Source organism: Hemitrygon akajei, chromosome 21 (assembly GCF_048418815.1).
Source record: "Hemitrygon akajei chromosome 21, sHemAka1.3, whole genome shotgun sequence".
In the NCBI taxonomy this organism is placed as follows: domain Eukaryota; kingdom Metazoa; phylum Chordata; class Chondrichthyes; order Myliobatiformes; family Dasyatidae; genus Hemitrygon; species Hemitrygon akajei.
Genome location: NC_133144.1, coordinates 11163572 through 11183898, shown reverse-complemented (window position 1 = coordinate 11183898; position 20327 = coordinate 11163572). Strand labels below are relative to the sequence as shown.

Sequence of the window (20327 nt, the reverse complement as noted above, 5' to 3'; positions counted from 1 at the left end):
GTCATCAAATGCCAAATTTCCATTCCAAATTGTTACAAGTCAATTTATATATCTAGGTGTAACAATTACTAAAAACTTCAAGAATTTATTTAAAGAAAACTTAAACCCCTTATTGAATTATGTGAAAAGGATGCTTTCTAAATGGTCTCCTCTTTCTTTATCCCTAATTGGCAGAATTAATTCGATTAAAATGAAGATTCTTCCTAAATTTTTATATCTTTTTCAGGCCTTACCTATTTTTATTCCTAAAACCTACTTTGATTCTTTAGATTCAATTTTAACATCTTATATTTGGAATAATAAACAAGCTCGTTTAAGTAAAGTTTACCTACAAGGAAATAAAGAGATGGGTGGATTAGCCCTACCCAATTTTAGGTTTTACTATTGGGTTGCCAATATAAGGAATATTACTTTCTGGTCCTATTATATTTATCATAAAGATTGCCCATCATGGGTCTCCTTAGAAGTTAATTCTGTAAAAAATTCCTCTATTGTCTCTCTTCTTGGATAATACTCTTCTTTTTCAGCAAATAAAATAACAGATAACAAAAAGCAAATTTTAAGGATTTGGTCTCAATTTAGGAAATTTTTTGTTTTAGCGTATTTTTCATTATCATCTCCCATTCTCCTTAATTTTTTTTTTATCCCTTCCATGACTGACAAAGTCTTTAAGGATTGGGATGAACTAGGTATTAAGTGTTTTTGGGACCTGTTTATCTCATAATCTCTTGCTTCATTTGACCAATTGTCAACTAAATTTGCACTCCCAAAAACATATTTTTACAGATACCTTCAAATTAGAGATTTCTTACGTTTCCAATTAACTACTTTTCCTATAGGTCCTGATAAAAATTTACTGGACAATCTTTTAAATTTAAAACCTTTTGTTAATGGTTCTATTACTGGTATCTATAACTTGTTGATTGATTCTAGACAAGACTTTTTAGATAAAATAAAAAAAGCTGGGAGGATGACCTAAATTGTCAGATTTCTGATAATAGATGGAATAAAATTCTTAAACGGGTTAATAAATCATCTTTCTGTGCTCTTCAGTCACTTCTACAATTTAAAGTGGTTCATAGAGCTTACATTTCTAAACAGAAGCTGTCCAGTTTTTATCTGAATGTTTCTCCACTTTGTAATAAATGCAACTCTGCTGATGCCTCTATTAATTCATATGTTTTGGTTTTGCCCTAAAATTGAAAAGTTTTGGCAGGAAGTATTCCATACCTTCTCACAACTTTTTAGGGTCCAATTGGACCCAAATCCCCTTACTGCCTTGTTTGGAATTATTGCAAATGAAGATATAACTTCAAATACTCCTAACCTACAGGTTTTAGTTTTTACCTCTCTTTTAGCAAGAAGAGCAATCTTGCTTAAATGGTTGGAGTCTACCCCTCCTACACATCTTCAATGGCTACATGATATTATGTCTTATTTAAATTTAGAAAAGATCCGCTGCTCAGTCTTAAATTCAAAACAATCTTTTTATGATATCTGGGGACCTTTCCTAAATTACTTTTCCAATTTATAAAGTTTAACAGTGCACAGACTTTTAGGTATATTTTTATCTTCTCTTCTTAAGTGAAAATGTTTTTTTTTCCTAATTATCCATTATCATCCATCAGTTTTTTTCTTTGGTAGTTGGTAGAGGGTTGACTTTTTTTTTTAATATAAAAAATTTCTTTTATGATGTATGACCCATCTTTAAATTTTTGATTACAGAGTGGTATACCTTTATGTGTTATGCTATAACATTTTGATCAATTTTATTACAATATATGAATGTACACAAGTTATGTTGCGATGTATCTATGTGTTGCACTCTGTAAATCTTGTTTTTTTTTTCTTCTTAAAAATACTGTAAATTGAAAAAAAGAAACACACACAACATGCTGGAGGAACTCAGCAAGCCCAAAATGTTGACTGTTTACTCTTTTTTCATAGATACTGTCTGGCCTGCTGTGTTCCTCCAGCATTGTGTGTGTGTTGCACATACATTTTTGTTGTTGTTGCGTCTGGCTGTTTCTGTGCTGTATCAACCTGGGAATACCAGGAGTAGGATGTGAATCTATACTTCCCCACTCAGAGAGTGACACACTTGGTCACAGCCACAAATGGAATGCATTTAAGTTCTCAAAATTGCCAGAGATGAACTGTTAGCCATATTTCCCTTGAATAGCCCTCCATGTTTGTTACTCTCTCCATCCCCTTCAATCAGATCACTAACCTTGGGTGCATGACTTCCATCTTCATCTTCTGCTTGGGGGTTCGGTCACCATGGCGAATGACAGCTATTACACAACGCAGCTCCATCCTGCAAGACATCGTTTGGTTTGATCAAAGCACAACACAACATTAAAAGGGATCCACATTATCAAAGACTTATTAATGCTGGAAGAACTCAAGTGTAGGAATGGTGTAGGGCAAGGTTATAGTTGCTGTTAAGACTTAGCATTAGACCATAAGACATAGGAGGAGAATTAGACTATTTGTTCCATCGATTCTACTCCGCCACTTCATGGCTGATCCATTTCCCTCTCAGCCCCATCCTCCTGCCTTTTTCCTGTATCCCTTCGTGCCCTGACTAATCAAGGATTAATCAACCTCTGCCTTAAATATATCCAATGACTTGGCCTTCTGAGCCACCTGTGGCAACAGATTCCAGATTCACCACTCTCTGGCTAAAGAAATTCCCCCACATCTCCGTTCTAATGGACGTCCCTCTATTCTGAGGCTGTCCCCTCTGGTCCTAGACACCCCCATTTAAAAATCCTGTCCATCGAGAACTTTCAATATTCGATAGGTTTCAATGAGATCCCCACTCATTCTTCTCAATTCCAGTGATTATAGGCCCTGAGCCATCAAATACTTCTCACATGATAGCCTTTCAATACGGGAATCATTTTCATGAACATCCTTTGAACCCTCTCCAAGCTCAGCACATCCTTTCACAGACAAGGGGCACAAAACTGTCCACAATACTCCAAGTGGGGCCTCAACATCTTTGCTTTAAAATTCTAGTCCTCTCAAAGTCAATGCTAACATTGTATTTGCCTTCCTCATCACCAATTCATCCTGAAAATTAACATAGAACATAGAAAACATACAGCACAATACAGGCCTTACGGCCCACAAAGCTGTGCCGAACATGTCCTTACCTTAGAACTACCTAGGCTTGCCCATAGCCATCTATTTTTCTGAGCTCCATGTACCTATCCAGGAGTCTCTTAAAAGACCCTATTGTTTCTGCCTCCACCACTGCTGCCAGCAGCTCATTCCACACACTCACCACTCTGAGTAAAAAAAAACTTATCCCTGACATCTCCTCTGTACCTATTTAAGGAATCTTTGCATGAGGACTCCCAAGTTCCTTAGAAATCAGATTTTCAAAATTTCTCCCCATTTAGAAAATAGTCTACATTTTTATTTCTTCTACCAAAGTACATGACCATACAATTTCTGACAATGTACTCCATCTGCCACTCCTTTGCTCATTAGGGGATGTCTAGGTCTTTCTGTAGTTCCTTTGCTTCCTCACCACTATCTGCCCATCTGCCTATCTTCATATTGTTGCAAACTTTGTAACAAAGCCATCAACTCCACCATCCAGATCATTGACATATAACATAAAGAGTAACAGTCCCAACACAGACCCCCATGGAACACCATTCATCACTGGCAACCAACCAGAAAAGGCTCCCTTTATTCGCACTCATTGCCTCCTGCCAATCAGCCAATTCTCTATCCATCTTTCCTGTAATACCATGTGCTCTTAACTTGTTAAGTAGCCTCATATGCAGCACATTGTCAAAGACCTTTGAAAAATCCAAGTACACCGAAAATCCACCAATTCTCCTTTGTCCATCCTGTTCGTTACTTCTTCAAAGAATTCCAACATATTTGTCAGGTAAGATTTTCTCTTAAGGAAAACCATGCTGACTACAGCCTATTTTAATTCTGTGCCTCCAAGTACTCCACAACCACATCCTTAATCAACTCCAACATCTTCCCAACTGCTGAGGTCAGACTACCTGGTCTATAGTTTTCTTTCTTCTACCTCTCTCCTTTCATGAAGGGTGGAGTGGCATTTGCAATTTTTCAGTCCTCTGGAACCATGCCAGAATCTACTGATTCTTGAAAGATCATTACCAATGCCTCCACAATCTTTTCAGCACCTCTTTCAGAACCCTGGGGTGTACACCATGTGATCCAGGTGACTTACCTACCTTCAGACCTTTCAGTTTCCAAGAACCTTCTCTCTAGTAATGGTAACTTCACACACTTCATGACCCCTGATACCTGGAACTTCCACCATACTGCTAGTGTCTTACACAGTGAAGACTGATGCAAAATACTTATTCAGTTCATCTGCCATTTCCTTGCCCCTTATTTCTACCACACCACCATCATTTTCCAATAGCCCGATATCTACTCTCGCCTCTCTTTTACTCTTTATATATCTGAAAACAAAACTTTTCATCTTTAAAATCATTGGCAAGCTTACTTCTGCATTCCATTTTTTCCTTCTGTTTTAGTGTCTTCTGTTGGTTTTTAAAACCTTCCCCACCCTCTATCTTCCCACTAATTTTGCTCTATTATATGCCCTCTCTTTGGCTTTTATGTTGGCTTTGACTTCACTTGTCAGCCACGGTTGTGTCATCCTGCCTTTAGAATACTTATTCCTCTTTGAGATGCATCTATCCTGCGCCTTCCAAATTGCTAAATTCCAAATCCAGCCATCTCTACTTTGCCATCATTCCTGCTAGCATTCCCTTACAATTAATTTTAGCCAGCTCTTCTCTCATGCCTCTAATTTCCTTTACTCACTGTAATACTGACACATCTAACTTTGCTTCTCTTTCTCAACTTGCAGGGTAAATTCTATCATATTAAGATCACTGTCCTCTATGGGCTCCTTTACCTTAAGCTCTCGAATCAATTCCAGTTCAGTGTACAATACCCAATTGAGAATAGCTGATCGCCTAGTGGGCTCAATCACAGGCTGCTCTAAAAAGCCACCTTGTAGGCATACTACAAATTCTCTCTCTGGGGTTGAACTCCAACTTGATTTTTCCAATCTACCTAAATATTGAAATCCCCATGACTATCATAACATTGCTCTTTTGACACGTGTTTTCTATTTCCCATTGTAATTTATAGGCCACATCTTTGCTACTGCTTATAGGCCTGTATATAACTCCAATCAAGGTCTTTTTGCCTTTGCAGTTTCTTAGCTCCACCCACAATGATGCTACACCTTCTGATCCTTTGTCATTTCTCTAATGATTTGATTTCATTTTTACCAACAGAACCACCCCACCCCTTCTGCCTACCTGTCTGTCCTTTCAATACTATGTGTATCCTTGGACACTAAGCTCCCAGCTATAATCTTCCTTCAGCCATGATTCAGTAATACGCACAATGTCACATGTGCCAATCTCTAACTGTACTACAAATTCATCTACGTTTGTCCGTACACTGTGCGCATTTAAATATACCACCTTCAGGCCTGTATACATCACGTTTTTTAATTTTGTACCCCTTTTACATTGCAACTCATCCCGTTCACTGTCATTTTACCCTATCATCAGCCTCTCCTTGCCAGCAATCTCACTACATACTGTTTGTAAACCAACTATCCCATCTTCAGTCCTGACCAAGGGTCTCCGCCCGAAACGTTGACTGCTTGTTTCCACGGATGCCACACGACCTGCTGAATTCATCTAGCGTATTGTACGTGTTGCTTTGACCACAGCATTTGCAGTGCACTTTGTGTTTACTATTCGTTACTCCGCTGCGAAGTCTCTTTGAGGTATCCCATCCTCAGCCCTATTACTCCAGTTCCCATTCCCCTATCAAATTAGTTTAAGCCCTCCTGAACAGCTCTAGAAAACCTGCCGCAAGGATATTGGTGCCCCTCAGGTTCAGGTATAAATTGTCCTTTTTCTACAGATTGTATCTTCTCCAGAAGAGATCCCAATGATCTAGAAATCTGAAACTCTGCCTCCTGCACCAGTTCCTCAGCCACAATCCTCCGTCAAATCATTCTATTCTTCTCCTCACTGGCACATGGCAAAAGCAGCAATCCAGAAATTAGTACCCCGCAAGTCCTGCTTTTCAGCTTTCTACCTAGCTTCCTATAATCTCTCTCCAGGACCTCCTCTCCTTTCCTACCCATGTTGTTGGTGCCAATATGTACAAAGACCTAAGGCTGCTGACCCTCCCCATTTAGAATGCTGTGGACCTAATCAAAGACGTCCTTGACCGTGAAACCTGGGAGACAATATACCATCTGGGTGTTTCTACTGCATCTACAGAATCTCATCTTGAAGCCTACAGTAATGGAATCTTCTGACTTCCGGTAAGATGGCGATTGTTTAGCTGCTCCGAACTTTTGTTCCGTTACTGTCGCTACCTTTGCACTAAATGTCTCCATTTTTTAAACCTTAGTTAGGAATTATTTCGGTATCTCTTACTTGCCTGTGAATATATCTAACTTACAATGTCTAGCAAGAGTTCTAAATCCGGGAGAAAAGAAGCTATGACCCCGTCGGACGAGACTATAGTGGCGCTTGGAAGGCTCCAAGACGAAATCTTAAAGGAATTTAAAACCGCTGGGGACTTCCGCAAGAGTTCTAAACCCGGGGGAAAAGAAGCCATGACCCCGTCAGACGAGACGCTGGTTGCGCTTGGAAAGCTCCGAGACGAAATCTTAAAGGAATTTAAAACCGCTGTCAAACAGTTAGAAGACAAACTGGATCGGATCAACAATAAAGTGGACAAACATGCTGAACATTTATCTCGCATCGATTCGACTTCTGAAGATTTAGAAAGTCGTGTTCGATACTTGGAGACTCTCTGTTCCAGCTTAGAGGAAAAATCTAACAAACTTCTTTCCAAAATGGTGGATCTCGAAAATCGTAGCAGACGCTGTAACATCAGAATTCTGGGATTACCAGAGGCGACTGAAAAGGGATCAACCGTGAAGTTTTTCGCCGAGTTTCTCTGTGAGTTATTCAGGAAAGATCTGCTTCCGAAGCCGCCCGAGCTCGAACGGGCACACAGAGTTTACGTTCCCCCTGGAATTCTGGGCTCCCGCCCGCGACCAGTAATCTTGTGTTTCCATCAATACCAGGTAAAACACAGTCTGATCATAGAGGCGCGTCGCAGGGGGTCGCTTCCCTTCAAGGCTACAACCATTCGCTTTGTGGAAGATTTTGCACCCCAGACCTTAAAGATGCGCGCTGAGTTTAAAGGCACAATGAAAGTGCTTTTTGATCGTGGTTTCAAACCTTCTCTTCGTAACCCTGCTGATCTACGAATCAAGCTTAATACCGGGAAATATAAGTGGTTCAAATCAGCGAAGGAAGCTGAAGCGTTTGTGGCAAGTCTTCCGGCTATCCAGCCATCTTCGGAATCTGATCGGACCTCATAAAATGGTGGATAAGTACTCCTCGTAGTAAAATTACTTTCTCTGGACTCGGAATTCACTTGAATCACTCAGACATTATTCATTGAAACTTTAAGGGCCGTTGACAATCTCTCCCGGGATTTGGTGTGTGGGTAATCTATTTTTATTCTTGTATAACTTTACCTACAGAGTTCTGCAACTAATTCTAACTTGTTTTGGAGGTTCGAAGTCTTTAGTGAAGGCCTCCCTGTTTGTCGGTTCACAGTTCAACTGCTGATTTATTTTCCCTTTGTTTTAAATATTTATTTATTTTATCTTTTTCTTTTCTTCACCCCTTTTTTCTAATCTCTGAATTTTTTTCTCCCTTCTCTGTAAATGGTTGATAAACACTCGTCTTGAATTTATAACTTTCCCCTTCCTCTTTTTTTTCTTTTTCCTTCTTACCTTTTTTTCCCTTTCTCTTACTTTATTCTTCTATAATGTTTCGTGGGTAGGTCAGTTTTGGTTTTCTTCCGATTTTCTCTGTATTAAGTTGTATATTTCTGCAGAAGGTGTTCTAATCTGTAGTTATGTTTTCTAGTGCATAAACTAGTTATTATTTGCTATAATATTTATACGGAAATGTTGTTAATGACACAGATCTGGAATTTGTATTTGGGTTAATTTTTTTGGTAGAGCTAGCTACTTGTTTTGGTAACCGTCTAGTTTTGGGTTGTGCGGATGGGGTGGGTTTTCCAGTTCCAACATCTCTTTATTGCTTAGGACATGTTTTTATATTTTGACCTTACGAATCTATGTTTACATCTCTGCTCCCAGACTGCTATTGTACTGCTTGGCTTTTTATATGCCTGCTGCCTTTTATGCATTAGTAATTGATAATGGCTAGTGCACTTAAATTCGTGAGCTGGAATGTAAAGGGACTGAACCACCCTGTTAAAAGGAGGAAGGTATTCTCACATATCAGGCAACTCAAAGCTGACATTGCTTTCCTTCAAGAAACTCATATTCGTTGTTTTGATAACTCCTGGCTTCTGTCAAAGTGGGCGGGTCAGCATTTTCATTCATCCTTTGCCGCTAAAGCTAGGGGAGTTTCCATTCTTATTAATTCAAATATTCCTTTTGAACTCCATAATAAAATATCTGATACAAATGGCCGTTTTATTATTGTTTCTGGTAAACTATATAACACTAAAGTTGCACTAGCAAACCTGTATGCCCCCAACTTTGATGATGTTAACTTTTTTGAACTGTTTTTTTCCTCACTACCAGACTTAAACTCATACTCTCTTATATTGGGTGGTGATTTCAACTGTTGGTTGGATCCTAAACTGGACCGATCGTCCTCTGTTACCAGATCACCTACTAAATCTGCCTTAGCTATTCAATCGGTTCTTAATTCGGATCTAAAGATCCATAAGGTCTGGGGACCTTTTATCGAGTACTTTCATAACCTTCCTCTTGACTAGGTTTTTTTTGTTCTTTTTTTTTCTTTTTGGTCCCTTGCTTTCAGCTCCCTTTTTTTTTCTGGTAGTAGGCATTATTATCCTCTGTTGCTAAGTGTATTCACAGTCTGGGAGTTTAACTGTCCGGACTTATACTCTTTATACTGTGTGGTGGTTGGTCTGGAGTTGTTGTTTTTTTCTTGTGTTGTGGGGCTTGGGGAGGACGCTAAGCTCACTTGTCTTTAATTTAGGTGCATTTTTTGTTAAATTCTCTTCCTTTGTAGCATATTGTTATTGTATGCTTAATCTTGCACTGTATTAATGCTCCTCATTGGGATTTGGGGTTTTTAATTTTGTAAAATGTTTTGAAAAACTAATTTAAAAAATTACAAAAAAAAAAGTAATGGAATCTTCTTACACTACTGCAGTCCTCTTCACCTCTCTTCTCTTCTGAGCTACTGTGCTAGACAGTGCCAGACAGTGCCAGAGACCCGGCCGCTGTGGCTTTCCCCAGGTAGGTTGTCCCCCTCAACAGTATCCAAAGCGGTATACTTATTGTTGAGGGGAACAGCCACAGGGGTCCTCTGCTCTAGCCACCCATTTCCCTTCCTTCCCCTGTCACTCAGTTAACCTGCCTCCTGCAACCTAGGGGTGACTACCTCCCTGTAGGACTTATCCATCACTTCCTTAGTCTCCTGTATGAGCTGAAGGTCACTGAGCTGCAGCTTCAGTTCCTTAACACATTCTCAGATGTCTCTTGGATCTCTTGCATTAGGTCTCTTGCTTCTCCAGGTTTTTATTAGATGCAGATATGTTAATAGAGCACTAAAACAAGCCATTCAGCCCACTGTGCCAGTATTTGTGTAAAGTTCTCCAGTTAGTCCTGCTTCCCGCCCCTTCACAACAGCCCTATAAATTACACAGAGGCCACTTTATTAGGTAAGGGAGTGCTGTAGCCCATCAACTTCAAGGCTTGACATGTTGTGCTTTGAGAGATGCTCTTCTGCATACCACCACTGTAATGTGTGGTTGAGTTACTGTCACCTTCCTGTCAGTTTGAACCAATCTGACCATTCTCCTCTGAGCTCTCTCATTAACAAGGCATTTTTGTCTACAGAACTACTGCTCACTGGATGTTTTGTTATTTTCCACACCATTCTCCATAAACTTTAGAGACTGTTGTGTGTGAAAATCTTAGGATATTAGCAGTTTCTGAGATACTCAAACTACCCCATCTGGGACCAACAATAATTCCACAGTCAAAGTCACTTAGATCACACTTCCTCCCCATTCTGATCTTGGTCTGAACAACAACTGAACCTCTTGATCATGCTTGAATGCTTTTATGCATTGAGTTGCTGCCACATGATTGGCTGATTAAATATTTGCATTATTGAACAGGTGTACTAAATAAACTGGCCACTGAGTGCATTTCCCTTCCAGTATTTATTTTTCTGCCCAAATCTACTTCAATGCCTTTTTATTTAATTTATTACCAATTACAACAATTCGTTTGCATCTCAGTTGCCTCTGGTTTTTAACCACCTGCTAATATAACAAGTTTCTTATTTAGATAATGACTTTAAATACCCCTTTCAATCTCCCTCATATTTGCTCTAAGGATAATAACACAAGTTTCTCTAATCTCTCTATATATTAAAGTCATTCATCCCAGTTAGTTAGCAACACTTTGACATTGTACACAGTTTCACGTGGTTAAACGGGCCTGACCAGAAATGTCTCTAAGATCCGTGAATACAGGCAGTCCCCAAGTTACGAACACCCAACTTAAGAACAACTCGTACTTATGTACAGAGGAAGGAGAACGCCATCCGCCATTTTAAGTCGGATCACGACGCCATCCGCCATTTTAAGTCTTTGCCGGTAACACTGTGTTGAGTGTGTAGCTTTGTATTTGGCTTAAATTTTTCTTAGCAAGATTCACCCTGACCCCCCCCCCCCCACCACCACTTTTCCAGTCAGCACCGCCCCCACTTGTCCCATTTAAGCTGTCTCACTGTGGGTGGACTTTAGGACCCGGGGGAGCTCAGGTCAGGACCCGCCGCTCATGGCTGCTGCTGAATCCGCAGTGTTTCTGTTCCGTTGACAGAAAACGATCACGATTGAAAATAAAGTGCAAATAATAAAGCAATCAGAAAGAGGTGAAATGCCATCAGTCACTGGAAAAGTGTTAAGCTACAGTCGGTCAACAATTGGAACAACTTTAAAGGATAAAGGATAAAGTGAGAATAATGGAGCATGTGAAAGCCCCTGCCCCGATGAAAGCTACAATTATTACTAAGCAACGCACTGATTTAATTATTGAAATACATACGTTTCTTAAGTGCTTTATATGCATAGAAAGGTAAAATATATACTAATCAAATGTTTGACTGACTGACGCTAAATAATACCGGATGTACCTGTTCCCACTTGCGTACAAATCCGACTTAAAGACGGACTCAGGAACAGAACTCGTTCCTAACCCGGGGACTGCCTGTATTGAAAGCTTCAACTTACATGGTGCCCGAGGTAGTTGGGACAATGGGGATATCTTCGGCCTCTGTGGGTATGGACCATGGTATCTGCAGTTGTGGGGCGAGCTCCCGCATGATTATATTACTGGAATAAAATAAATTTAATTCAATCCAAACTGCCATACACCAATGCATAAATACCACATTTGAAACAACAGATATGTACAAATTTAAAAAGTGCTTCCCTTCAATCAAATGTTTACTTATGTATTTTCGATATTCCTTCTTAGGTGCAACTTTTCAAATATATAAATCGATGGTAATAGACCACTGAACCCTTCCAGCCTACTCGGCACTAATCAATAAGATCACAGTTCATCCAGTTATAACCTCAACTCCACTTCCCTGCCTTTCACTCCTTACTCATTAAAACACCATCTTCTTTTGCCTTATAAATATTTAAAAATTCTACTCCATCACTCATTGGGGGAAGAGTGCTCCAAAGATTCACACCTCAAAGCAAAAGTTCACCATTTTAGTTCACCTATTGTTACGCGTGTGCCCCAACTCTGAGGGGCCGAAGGGTACAAAGTAGCCCCCTCCTTTTTGAGAATCGCAAGATCGCTATTAATTCAGGTCAGGAGACCCAGGAAATGAGAGAGAGACGCAGAATCCACAGGGGGTTTGGAATGTCCTGGCCCCTCAACAATACAAAGCCACGGGAAACGGCCATTGTCTCTTGGAGACGGAATTGTGTATTGAGCACTGTGCTATTCATCGACGCCCTCAAGGAATGAGCAACGTGGGCTGGTTGGGGGGATGGCATCATCCCAACCTGATTGACATCAGAGACCCCATGAGTAAGGATAAAAGAAGGTCTGGGGAACAACCCCTTGAGACACACCAGGAGAAACGCTAGAAATCCCGTGACAGCATAATAGCGACAGCCGGTGGGAAGCCCATGTGCGTCCTTTTCCATTTGCCTCGGAATTGGTGGGACTGACCACGGAAGACGGCTTAGCTAAAAGGAAAAGGACACCGACGACATTTCGAAGGATCAACATCATAAAAAGGAAAACGGGCAAGTTCTAAACTCCGTCTCTCTCTTCAACCAAAAGCTGCAGCCTGAATGAACTTGAGTGACTTTTATATTTCCATCGGACAATACATTATCCCCTAGACAACGATAGAGCTATTTCTTATTGATTATTATTATACCCGCGCTTTTAGATTTAGTATTGACAACGTATATTATCTGTATGTTTGCATTGATATTATTTTTGTGTATTTTTATCAATAAATACTGTTAAAAATAGTACCATCAGCCTTCAACGGACCTCTCTATCTTTGCTGGTAAGTGACCCAGTTACGGGGTACGTAACACTATCTAAAATGGGCAACCTCTTATTGGGATATGACACTGCCTTAAGGAGATCCTGCAGTAATGCCCTGTTAATAGAATGACTAATAACTTCCTCACCACAATTCCAAACTGATCTGACCTACAGACTCACCTTCAGGGACTCCTTACAACTCATGTTCTCAGTATTGTTTACTTTTTAATTTGCAGTTTATCCTCTTCTGTTCATTGGTTGTTTATCAGTCTTAGTGTTTAATTTTCATTGATTGCATTGTATTTTTATCTCTTTATTCTACTATGAATGCCTTCAAGAAAATGAATTTCAAGGTAACATATACATACTTTGGTAATAAAGTTACTTTGACCTCATTACCCTGGTAAATACAGAAATACATTTACCCTTTGACCTTTCATAGAATCTGCCCCTTCATTCATAATCTGATCTAACTCGTGGCAATAAAAGAAAAAGATGGTATCTCATATCCTGTGGCCTAGAGCCTATTAATGTGACAGAGACAAAGTGTCATTAAGACAGTCTTGAATGAAAAAGGTTTTCCACTAGCCTGTGGTTACTGTATTTTCTTTTCCCTGTAAATGTCTGTAAGAAAATGAATCACACTGTAGTATATGGTAGCATATACATACTTTGATAATAAATTTATTTTGAAATTTGGAACTCCAATAACTAACCACAACATTTTGTACCAGATGTCGATTCTAACCATGATCTACAGCTACATCTCAAACTATGGTTCTCCACGAGCGGTGGCTTCTTGAACTGGCTGTGCGGCGTGGCATTTCGAAATCTCCAGGTGTGGCTGGAAGACGTGCGCCTTCAGGTTGCGGTCCTGTAGGTGACCTGGGTCTTCGCTGATGTCAATGACTGAATCATCGGGATAGCAGGCAATGTGCACTGCTGTCAGAAGGCCCTATACTCGAGCAATTGTCTTGCTCTTTCGCTCTCCTTTCCTCTATCTATCTTTTGATGGTGAGCGAGAGCATGTCGGTCCTCAAAGGGTGGCTTGGAGAGGCGACGTGGAACATTATAACATTGGAATAGCAAGTTGCTGGTCTCTCGCTCTTGTTGCAGGAGCAATCCCTCTCTCCCCCACTAGTAAGACAGAATCTGTCTGAGAGAGTAAAGTGCTGGGTTCTGGACTCTAGACCAAGGTCTCTTTGGGGGCTTTAGCTATTGCTTGCATGGTGTTGGGGTGGGGGGGGGAGGAGGGGAAGTCACTGCTTTTGTTGGTGCAAGTGGAGGGGAGGGTTGAAGCTTCTGCTTGTGCATGGGGGGTGGGGGGTGCTTTGGGGCTCTGATGTCTCTGTCGTTCTTTTTTTTTGTTTCGTGGATGTCTGTGAAGAGTAAGAATTTCAAGTTGTATACTGTATACATTCTCTGATATTAAATTGAACTATTTGAACTTGGTAGGTGGAAGAAATGAATTTCTCTAACAAAGAGCCAGTGCGGGCATGGGCTGAATTGTTCCCTTCTGGAACCATTTTACTGCAAGTTACTGAGCTAGTATCAAGAGGTCTGATTATTGATTCTGCTCAAATCCCACATGACAGATGGGAAATTTAAATTTAATAAACATATTTGACATGAAAAAGCTGTTAGCAGTAATTCTGACAATAAACTACTGGTCTGTTGTAACTAAAATCCACTTGATTTACTCCTCTCAGGGAAAGAAATTTGTCATTATCACATGTTCTGACCATGTGTAACTCCAGACTCCCTCACTTCCCTTTCTCTAGTACTAACCGACTTAACTATTCCTGAAGAGGCCCTCCGAGTTCCACTTCCCTTTCTTCCACTTCCCTTTCCCTCTCCCTCAAACTGCTCCCCACATTGGTCTTTTCAAGTCAAGTTATACTCTTAAACTTTGAAAAGCCATGCACCAATGCAGCCTGCTCAGAAGTTTTAAAATACTTGATGCTTACCCGAGTATTTTTGCACAGTCGTCATAATATTTCATGGAATTTTTCACAAAGCTGAATCCATTGACATCACAAACATAGGAATGTCCATTGGCACGCAGCAGATCAAAACCACAGACTGTTTGCTGTGCAAAGCAAAAGTGAGCTTGTTAACATAAATCAATGCAACCTACTTCAAAGCATTAGAAATCCTCTATTCTCCCTCTCCCCCCCACCTTGCGATCTCCAGGCACAGAGCTCGAAAAAAGCGACGTAACGGACTTTTAACATTGTAAACCAGCAAGTTGTTTGTTATCTCTCCTGCTCGTTGGAAAATAGAATGGAGTCACCTCTTTCTCCCTTATTAGGAGAGAGAGAGAGCCAGCAGCATGTCAAATTATCGGGTGAACAGTGTAGTCTTTGGGGTAACTGCAAGTCTGTGTCTTTGATAGATAGATAGATAGATAGATAGCTATTGCTTTGCTCACACTTGAGTGCTGGTAGCGGGTGCTTGCTGGTGGGGGGAGGGGTGTTGTTGCTCGCTGCCGCTTACGCACAGGAGGGAGGGGAGTGGTAGGGAATCTTTGGGGCTCTAACATTTAACTGTCATTCATTCTTTGGGGCACTCCTCTGTTTTCGTAGATGGTTGGGAAGAAAAAGCATTTCAGGATGTATATTTCTCTGACAGTAAATGTACCCTTGAACCTTCTATTTCAAACACGGTCCTTGCTGGGGATTATGATTCTGTTGATTCTCAGTTGACGTTTGGTATCTGATCAAATTGAATCCAGCATCCTTCTGAGCCCAAGTAGATCTCATCCCTGTTCACCATCCAGAAGCAGGTACTGGACAACAATCTGATTTCCCCAAATTCCAGTAATTTCTCCCACCTAGCTCCTTCTCTTCTTCCATTCCCCATTCTTGTTACCCTCTCACCCATTGAAGATGCATAATCCAACCACCAAACAAATCTTTACCTCTCCCCCACTCTACGCTTTCCACAGGAATCGCACTCTGATTCCCCTGTTCATTCATCCTCCCCCTCTAATCTCCCACCTGGCACTTAACCTAGCAAGCATAAGAAATGCTACACCTGCCCGTTCACCTCCTCCCCTACCCCAAACACTACTTACAGGAGAGGCAAAACTTCACCTTCAAAACTGTTGGTGTCACTTACTGTATCTGACGCAGCCTCAGCTACTTTGGTGAGACCTGATAGAGTGGGGGACCGCTTTGTCAAGCACCTTTTCTCCATCCGTAAAAAGCAGGATTTCCCTATGGCCAACCATTTGAATTCCAATTCCACACCTATTCCAACATGTCAGTTCATGGCCTCCTCTACTGCCATGATGAGGACACTCTCAGATTAGAGGAGCAGCATGTCATATTCCGTCTGGATAGCCTCCAATCTGATGGCACAAACATCAACTTCTCTAACTTCCAGTAACTTTTCCCCTCTCCTTCCAATCTCCACTCTGGCTCCCCTCTTACCTCTTCTCTACTCCTTGCCCATCTACAATCTCCCTCTCTTCCATGGCCCACTCTCCCCTCCCATCAGATTCCTCTCCTTCAGCTCTTTATCTTTTCCACCTATTACCTCCAAGCTTCTCATTTCATCCCCCCTCCCCCATCCACTTATCATCTTCTAGATAATACTCCTACCCCTACCCCACCTCCTTATTCTGGCTTCTTCCCCTTTCCTTTCCAGTCCTGATGCAAGGACTCAGCCCCAAAATATCTGCTGTCTATTCCTTTCCATAGATTCTGCCTGACCTGCTGAGTTCCTCTGATACCTGATTGTGTGGAGGAGCCATGATTGGCATAAAGCTAAAATGGGAAAGCCTGGTCCAAAATTATTCTTATAACAGATTTCAAAAAGAGTTGAGTTTTAAATGGTGAAATGGCTGCAAGTTATATCAGAATGGGGTTAAAACAGGAAAGCATTCTGCACCAAAAACTAGGCACATTATCTAACACTGGGGTCTAGGACACCAGGACTCAGGAATAAATACCGGTAGGTTTGCGGAAGGATTATCCCCTACATGAAAATTAAAAACATTGCTCTGAAATGTCATTACAATTTGGCATATTTTAATATGGTAAAACTCCAATAAAATGGCACTTTTGGGACACTGGTAATTCTGAACTTGCAGATTTTCTAGATGACAGGATATTACCCATATTGATACCCAAAAAGTACTATTTTATTTTTCACATTTCACAGTAGTATAGTAAAACTTTTTCCCCCAGAGAAACTGTTTAGTTTAAAGGGTGCAGGAAATATACATGCACTTTGGTTCCAAGTTTCTGATTCCTGGTGTCCTTGATACCAACCACAGCTCTGTAGCCCCTTCTGTTTCTACTCTGGATGACTGGCTCACATACCAAACTAATGAGTGAGCCAGATGCCAAGCGATTAAGTTTCCAAACAATAAAATCATACCAAAGTTTTATTAATATGGTATTTTTTGCAACTAATGTTGAACAGTGCTCCCTGCACTACATTTTCAACTAACCTTAAAAGCTACACACACTTTCCTGGCAACCAGCTTTTCCATAGCTGTCAACATCACAGGATAACGAATCTCTTTTCCTTCACTGTCCCGTTCCACTTTCCCATCCAGGGCTGGAGATTTGCGAGCCTCGGCATGAGCATAGTCAGGACCAACTGTGTATACCTGCAAGGAGAAGTATTATATTTATTTCATGCACCCACACTATATACAAACCAGATTATTGCAGCACACAGAAACTCAGGAGATTCTGCAAATCTAGAGAGAGAGAGAGACGCACACGCACACGCAGAGTGCAGGAGGAATTCAGCAGGTCAGGCAGCATCTATGGAGTGGAATAAACAATCAATATTTCAGGCCCAGACCCTTCATCAGTTCTACAATAGTACAACTGAACTCAACAACTGATGCATCTCTCCATAGATGCTGCCTGACTTGCTGAATTGCTCCAGATTATTCATGTTCCCTCTTTACACTATTAGCTAGGAGTCAAACTATACAGGAACTGCCGAGCAGGTCAGGCTACATCTGGGAAAGAGAAACAGAATCAATTCAAATCCAAATCACTGGAATTCGATGAAAGGATGCCAACTGGAAACAGTAACTACATTTCTCTTCCCATAACTGCAGCCTGACCGGCTGAGTATTTCCACCATTTTCTGGTGTTTCTTTCCAGCATCTGCAGTTTTTTTTTAAATTTTATTTTCAGCTAGGAGTCAGGCCATACTGACTACGAGTTCATTCACAAATGCAAAGTAAGGATGTGCCTCAGGCTTCATCATGCCCAAGAAGAGTGACTGCCTGAATAATTTGACCAGGCAAGATATCGTGGATTAGGAACCAAAGCACATGGCTCAGTCTCACAACCACTCGTTACAAAGCACTTCTATTCTCAGCTACTAATCCTACCATACACAACTGTGAAAAGACTAGTTATATTTGGTACGTACTGCTAAATATTTAACATTAAGTGTTAAATGTTCTGATACATTATTTGTCAAGGATTGGAAATTATGAAACCTGGTCTATAATGCATTGACCACAGATCAATTTGATAAGGTTTCATAATTCACATTCACATCCACCCCCACAGTGCTTGTTCTGCCAACTAAATATATCTACATCTGTCCCTACCCCAAGGTGGTGACTATGATTTCCAGATTTGAGGTGGACGCAGACCTCTTCACTGGTATGCCCAAGGTAAAAGTGTACACTGCATTCAGTTGAGCCACCAGGGCACTCCTCGTTACATCCATTAGTAGGCACTATAGCCTATATGGCAGGATTCTGACCCTGATAGAAATACTAACTGCAAACAAAATTGCTTTTCCTCTTAAAGGCAGGGGTAAAGTTAAAGGAACTCCTGCATGATGGTCCCGAGCAGTAACATATAACAGCTTACTGAAGTGTGCACAGCACCTTTACATCTGTCCCATCTGTTGGCATGAATTCTTCATAGATGTATGAACCAGTCTTACGCACTGTACTTTCAGGAGAGTACACACTGCTCCGACTCCCAATCTTAAAAAAAAGCAGATAAGTAAAATTAAGTAACATCAACAAGTCAAAGTGGGACAGCTTGGTAGCACCACAATTACTGTAACACTATTACAGCCCCAGCAACACCAACTGGGGTTCAATTCCCGCCGCTCCCTGTAAGGGGTTTGCACATTCTCATTGTGACAATATGGGTTTGCTCCTGGTGCTCCAGTGTCCTCCCACATTACAAAAATGCACGAGATAGGTTTAATGTGTTGTGGACATGTTACATTAGCACCAGAAAAATAGCGACTCTTGCAGACTTCAAAGCAAAATGCATGCTGATTTGATTTGACACAAACCATGTATTTCACTGTATGTTTTGATGTACATGTGATAAATAATTATTAGTTTGTTCTTGTGCTATCCAAATCAGAAAGTACTACGGACACAAAGGAGTTGTACATTTTAAAAGAGGGCATGCAAGGCTAACAAGGAGGTTCTTAATAGAAAACTAAAGAATTAATAGAACAAGATTTTAAACATAGCAAGACCAGAGAATAGTGCAGAACGTTTCAGTTTGTTATGGCAAATACTCTATACTTATCAGGCCACGTAGGAGAGGAATTGCCCTAGCAAAGAGAGATTAAACAGGTTGGGCTACACTGGAGGCAGTATCACTGACGAACTGAACACTGAGCGGACTTGATAAGGTAAATGTACAGATGACATTATTTCTGGTTGGGGTCTCTGGAACCAAAAGTTAATTGCAAATTAAGGGATCAACCATTGAGAACTGAGAAGGAGAAAAGAATCATTGAAATTCCATATCCTTGAAGTCCATGGAGGCTCAGCTGCTGGTTATGTTCAAAATACAGTGTGACAGATATTTAGGTTAAGAGAATTAAGGGATATGGAATTAGTACAGGTCGGGGTGGAGAGACAAAAGATCAGCCTTTATCAGTCTCATCTTTCCCAAATCTTACTGGGTCATTCTTCCTTTAGTGTGCTTTATATTAATGCAACTGGATCTAAATTTAATGTCTCATCCAAGAACATATGATTTCCTTACGTTATTGCATTGTAGTATCAGTTTCAATTATGTTTTGAAGTCAGTGTTTATAGCATAGAAACCAGCCCATTCAGCCCAACTCACCCACACTGACCAAGATACCCATCCAAGCTAGTCCCATTGCCTCATTTCCCTCTAAACCTTTCCCATTCATATACTTCATATACTTCCAAATGTATTTTAAATATCATTATTGCACCTGCATCAACAACTTAGTCATAAAGTCATGAAACACTGCAGCACAGGAACAGACCTTTTGGCCCATCTAGTCCATGCCAACCTACACCCAGACCATAACCATCTATATCCTCCCAACCATGTACTTATCCAAACTTCCCTTAAATATTGAAATCAAACCTACATCCACTACTTCCGCTGGCAGCTCATTCTACACTCGCACCACCCTTCGATTGAAATAGTTCCCCCTCAGATTCCCCTTAAGTAATTCAATTTTCACCCAGACCTGTGACCTCTAGTTGTAATCACACCCATCTTCAGTGGGAAAAGCCTGCTTACATTCACCCTATCTGTACCATTCATAAATTACGATACCTCTGTCAAATCTTCCTTCATTCTCCCATACTCCAGGGAATAAAGTCCTAACCTAATCAAACTTTACACACTTTTATGCCTTCTTTGTATTATTTTTGGGA

The 20327-nt window shown here is 40.7% G+C and overlaps 1 protein-coding gene across 8 annotated transcripts in view; it reads right to left on the bottom strand.

Moving 5' to 3' along the window:
- The window catches only part of ppip5k1a (diphosphoinositol pentakisphosphate kinase 1a), a 251625-nt gene that overhangs the window by 164120 nt on the left and 67178 nt on the right, over window positions 1-20327 (bottom strand). For all 8 annotated transcript variants that reach the window (XM_073024800.1, XM_073024802.1, XM_073024804.1 and 5 more), the window contains exons 7-11: window positions 18543-18644; window positions 17127-17288; window positions 14635-14756; window positions 11377-11478; window positions 2231-2317 (exon numbers count right to left, since the gene is read on the bottom strand). In XM_073024800.1, coding sequence (XP_072880901.1) covers window positions 2231-2317; window positions 11377-11478; window positions 14635-14756; window positions 17127-17288; window positions 18543-18644 — 575 coding nt within the window. The remainder of the gene's footprint in view (window positions 1-2230; window positions 2318-11376; window positions 11479-14634; window positions 14757-17126; window positions 17289-18542; window positions 18645-20327) is intronic.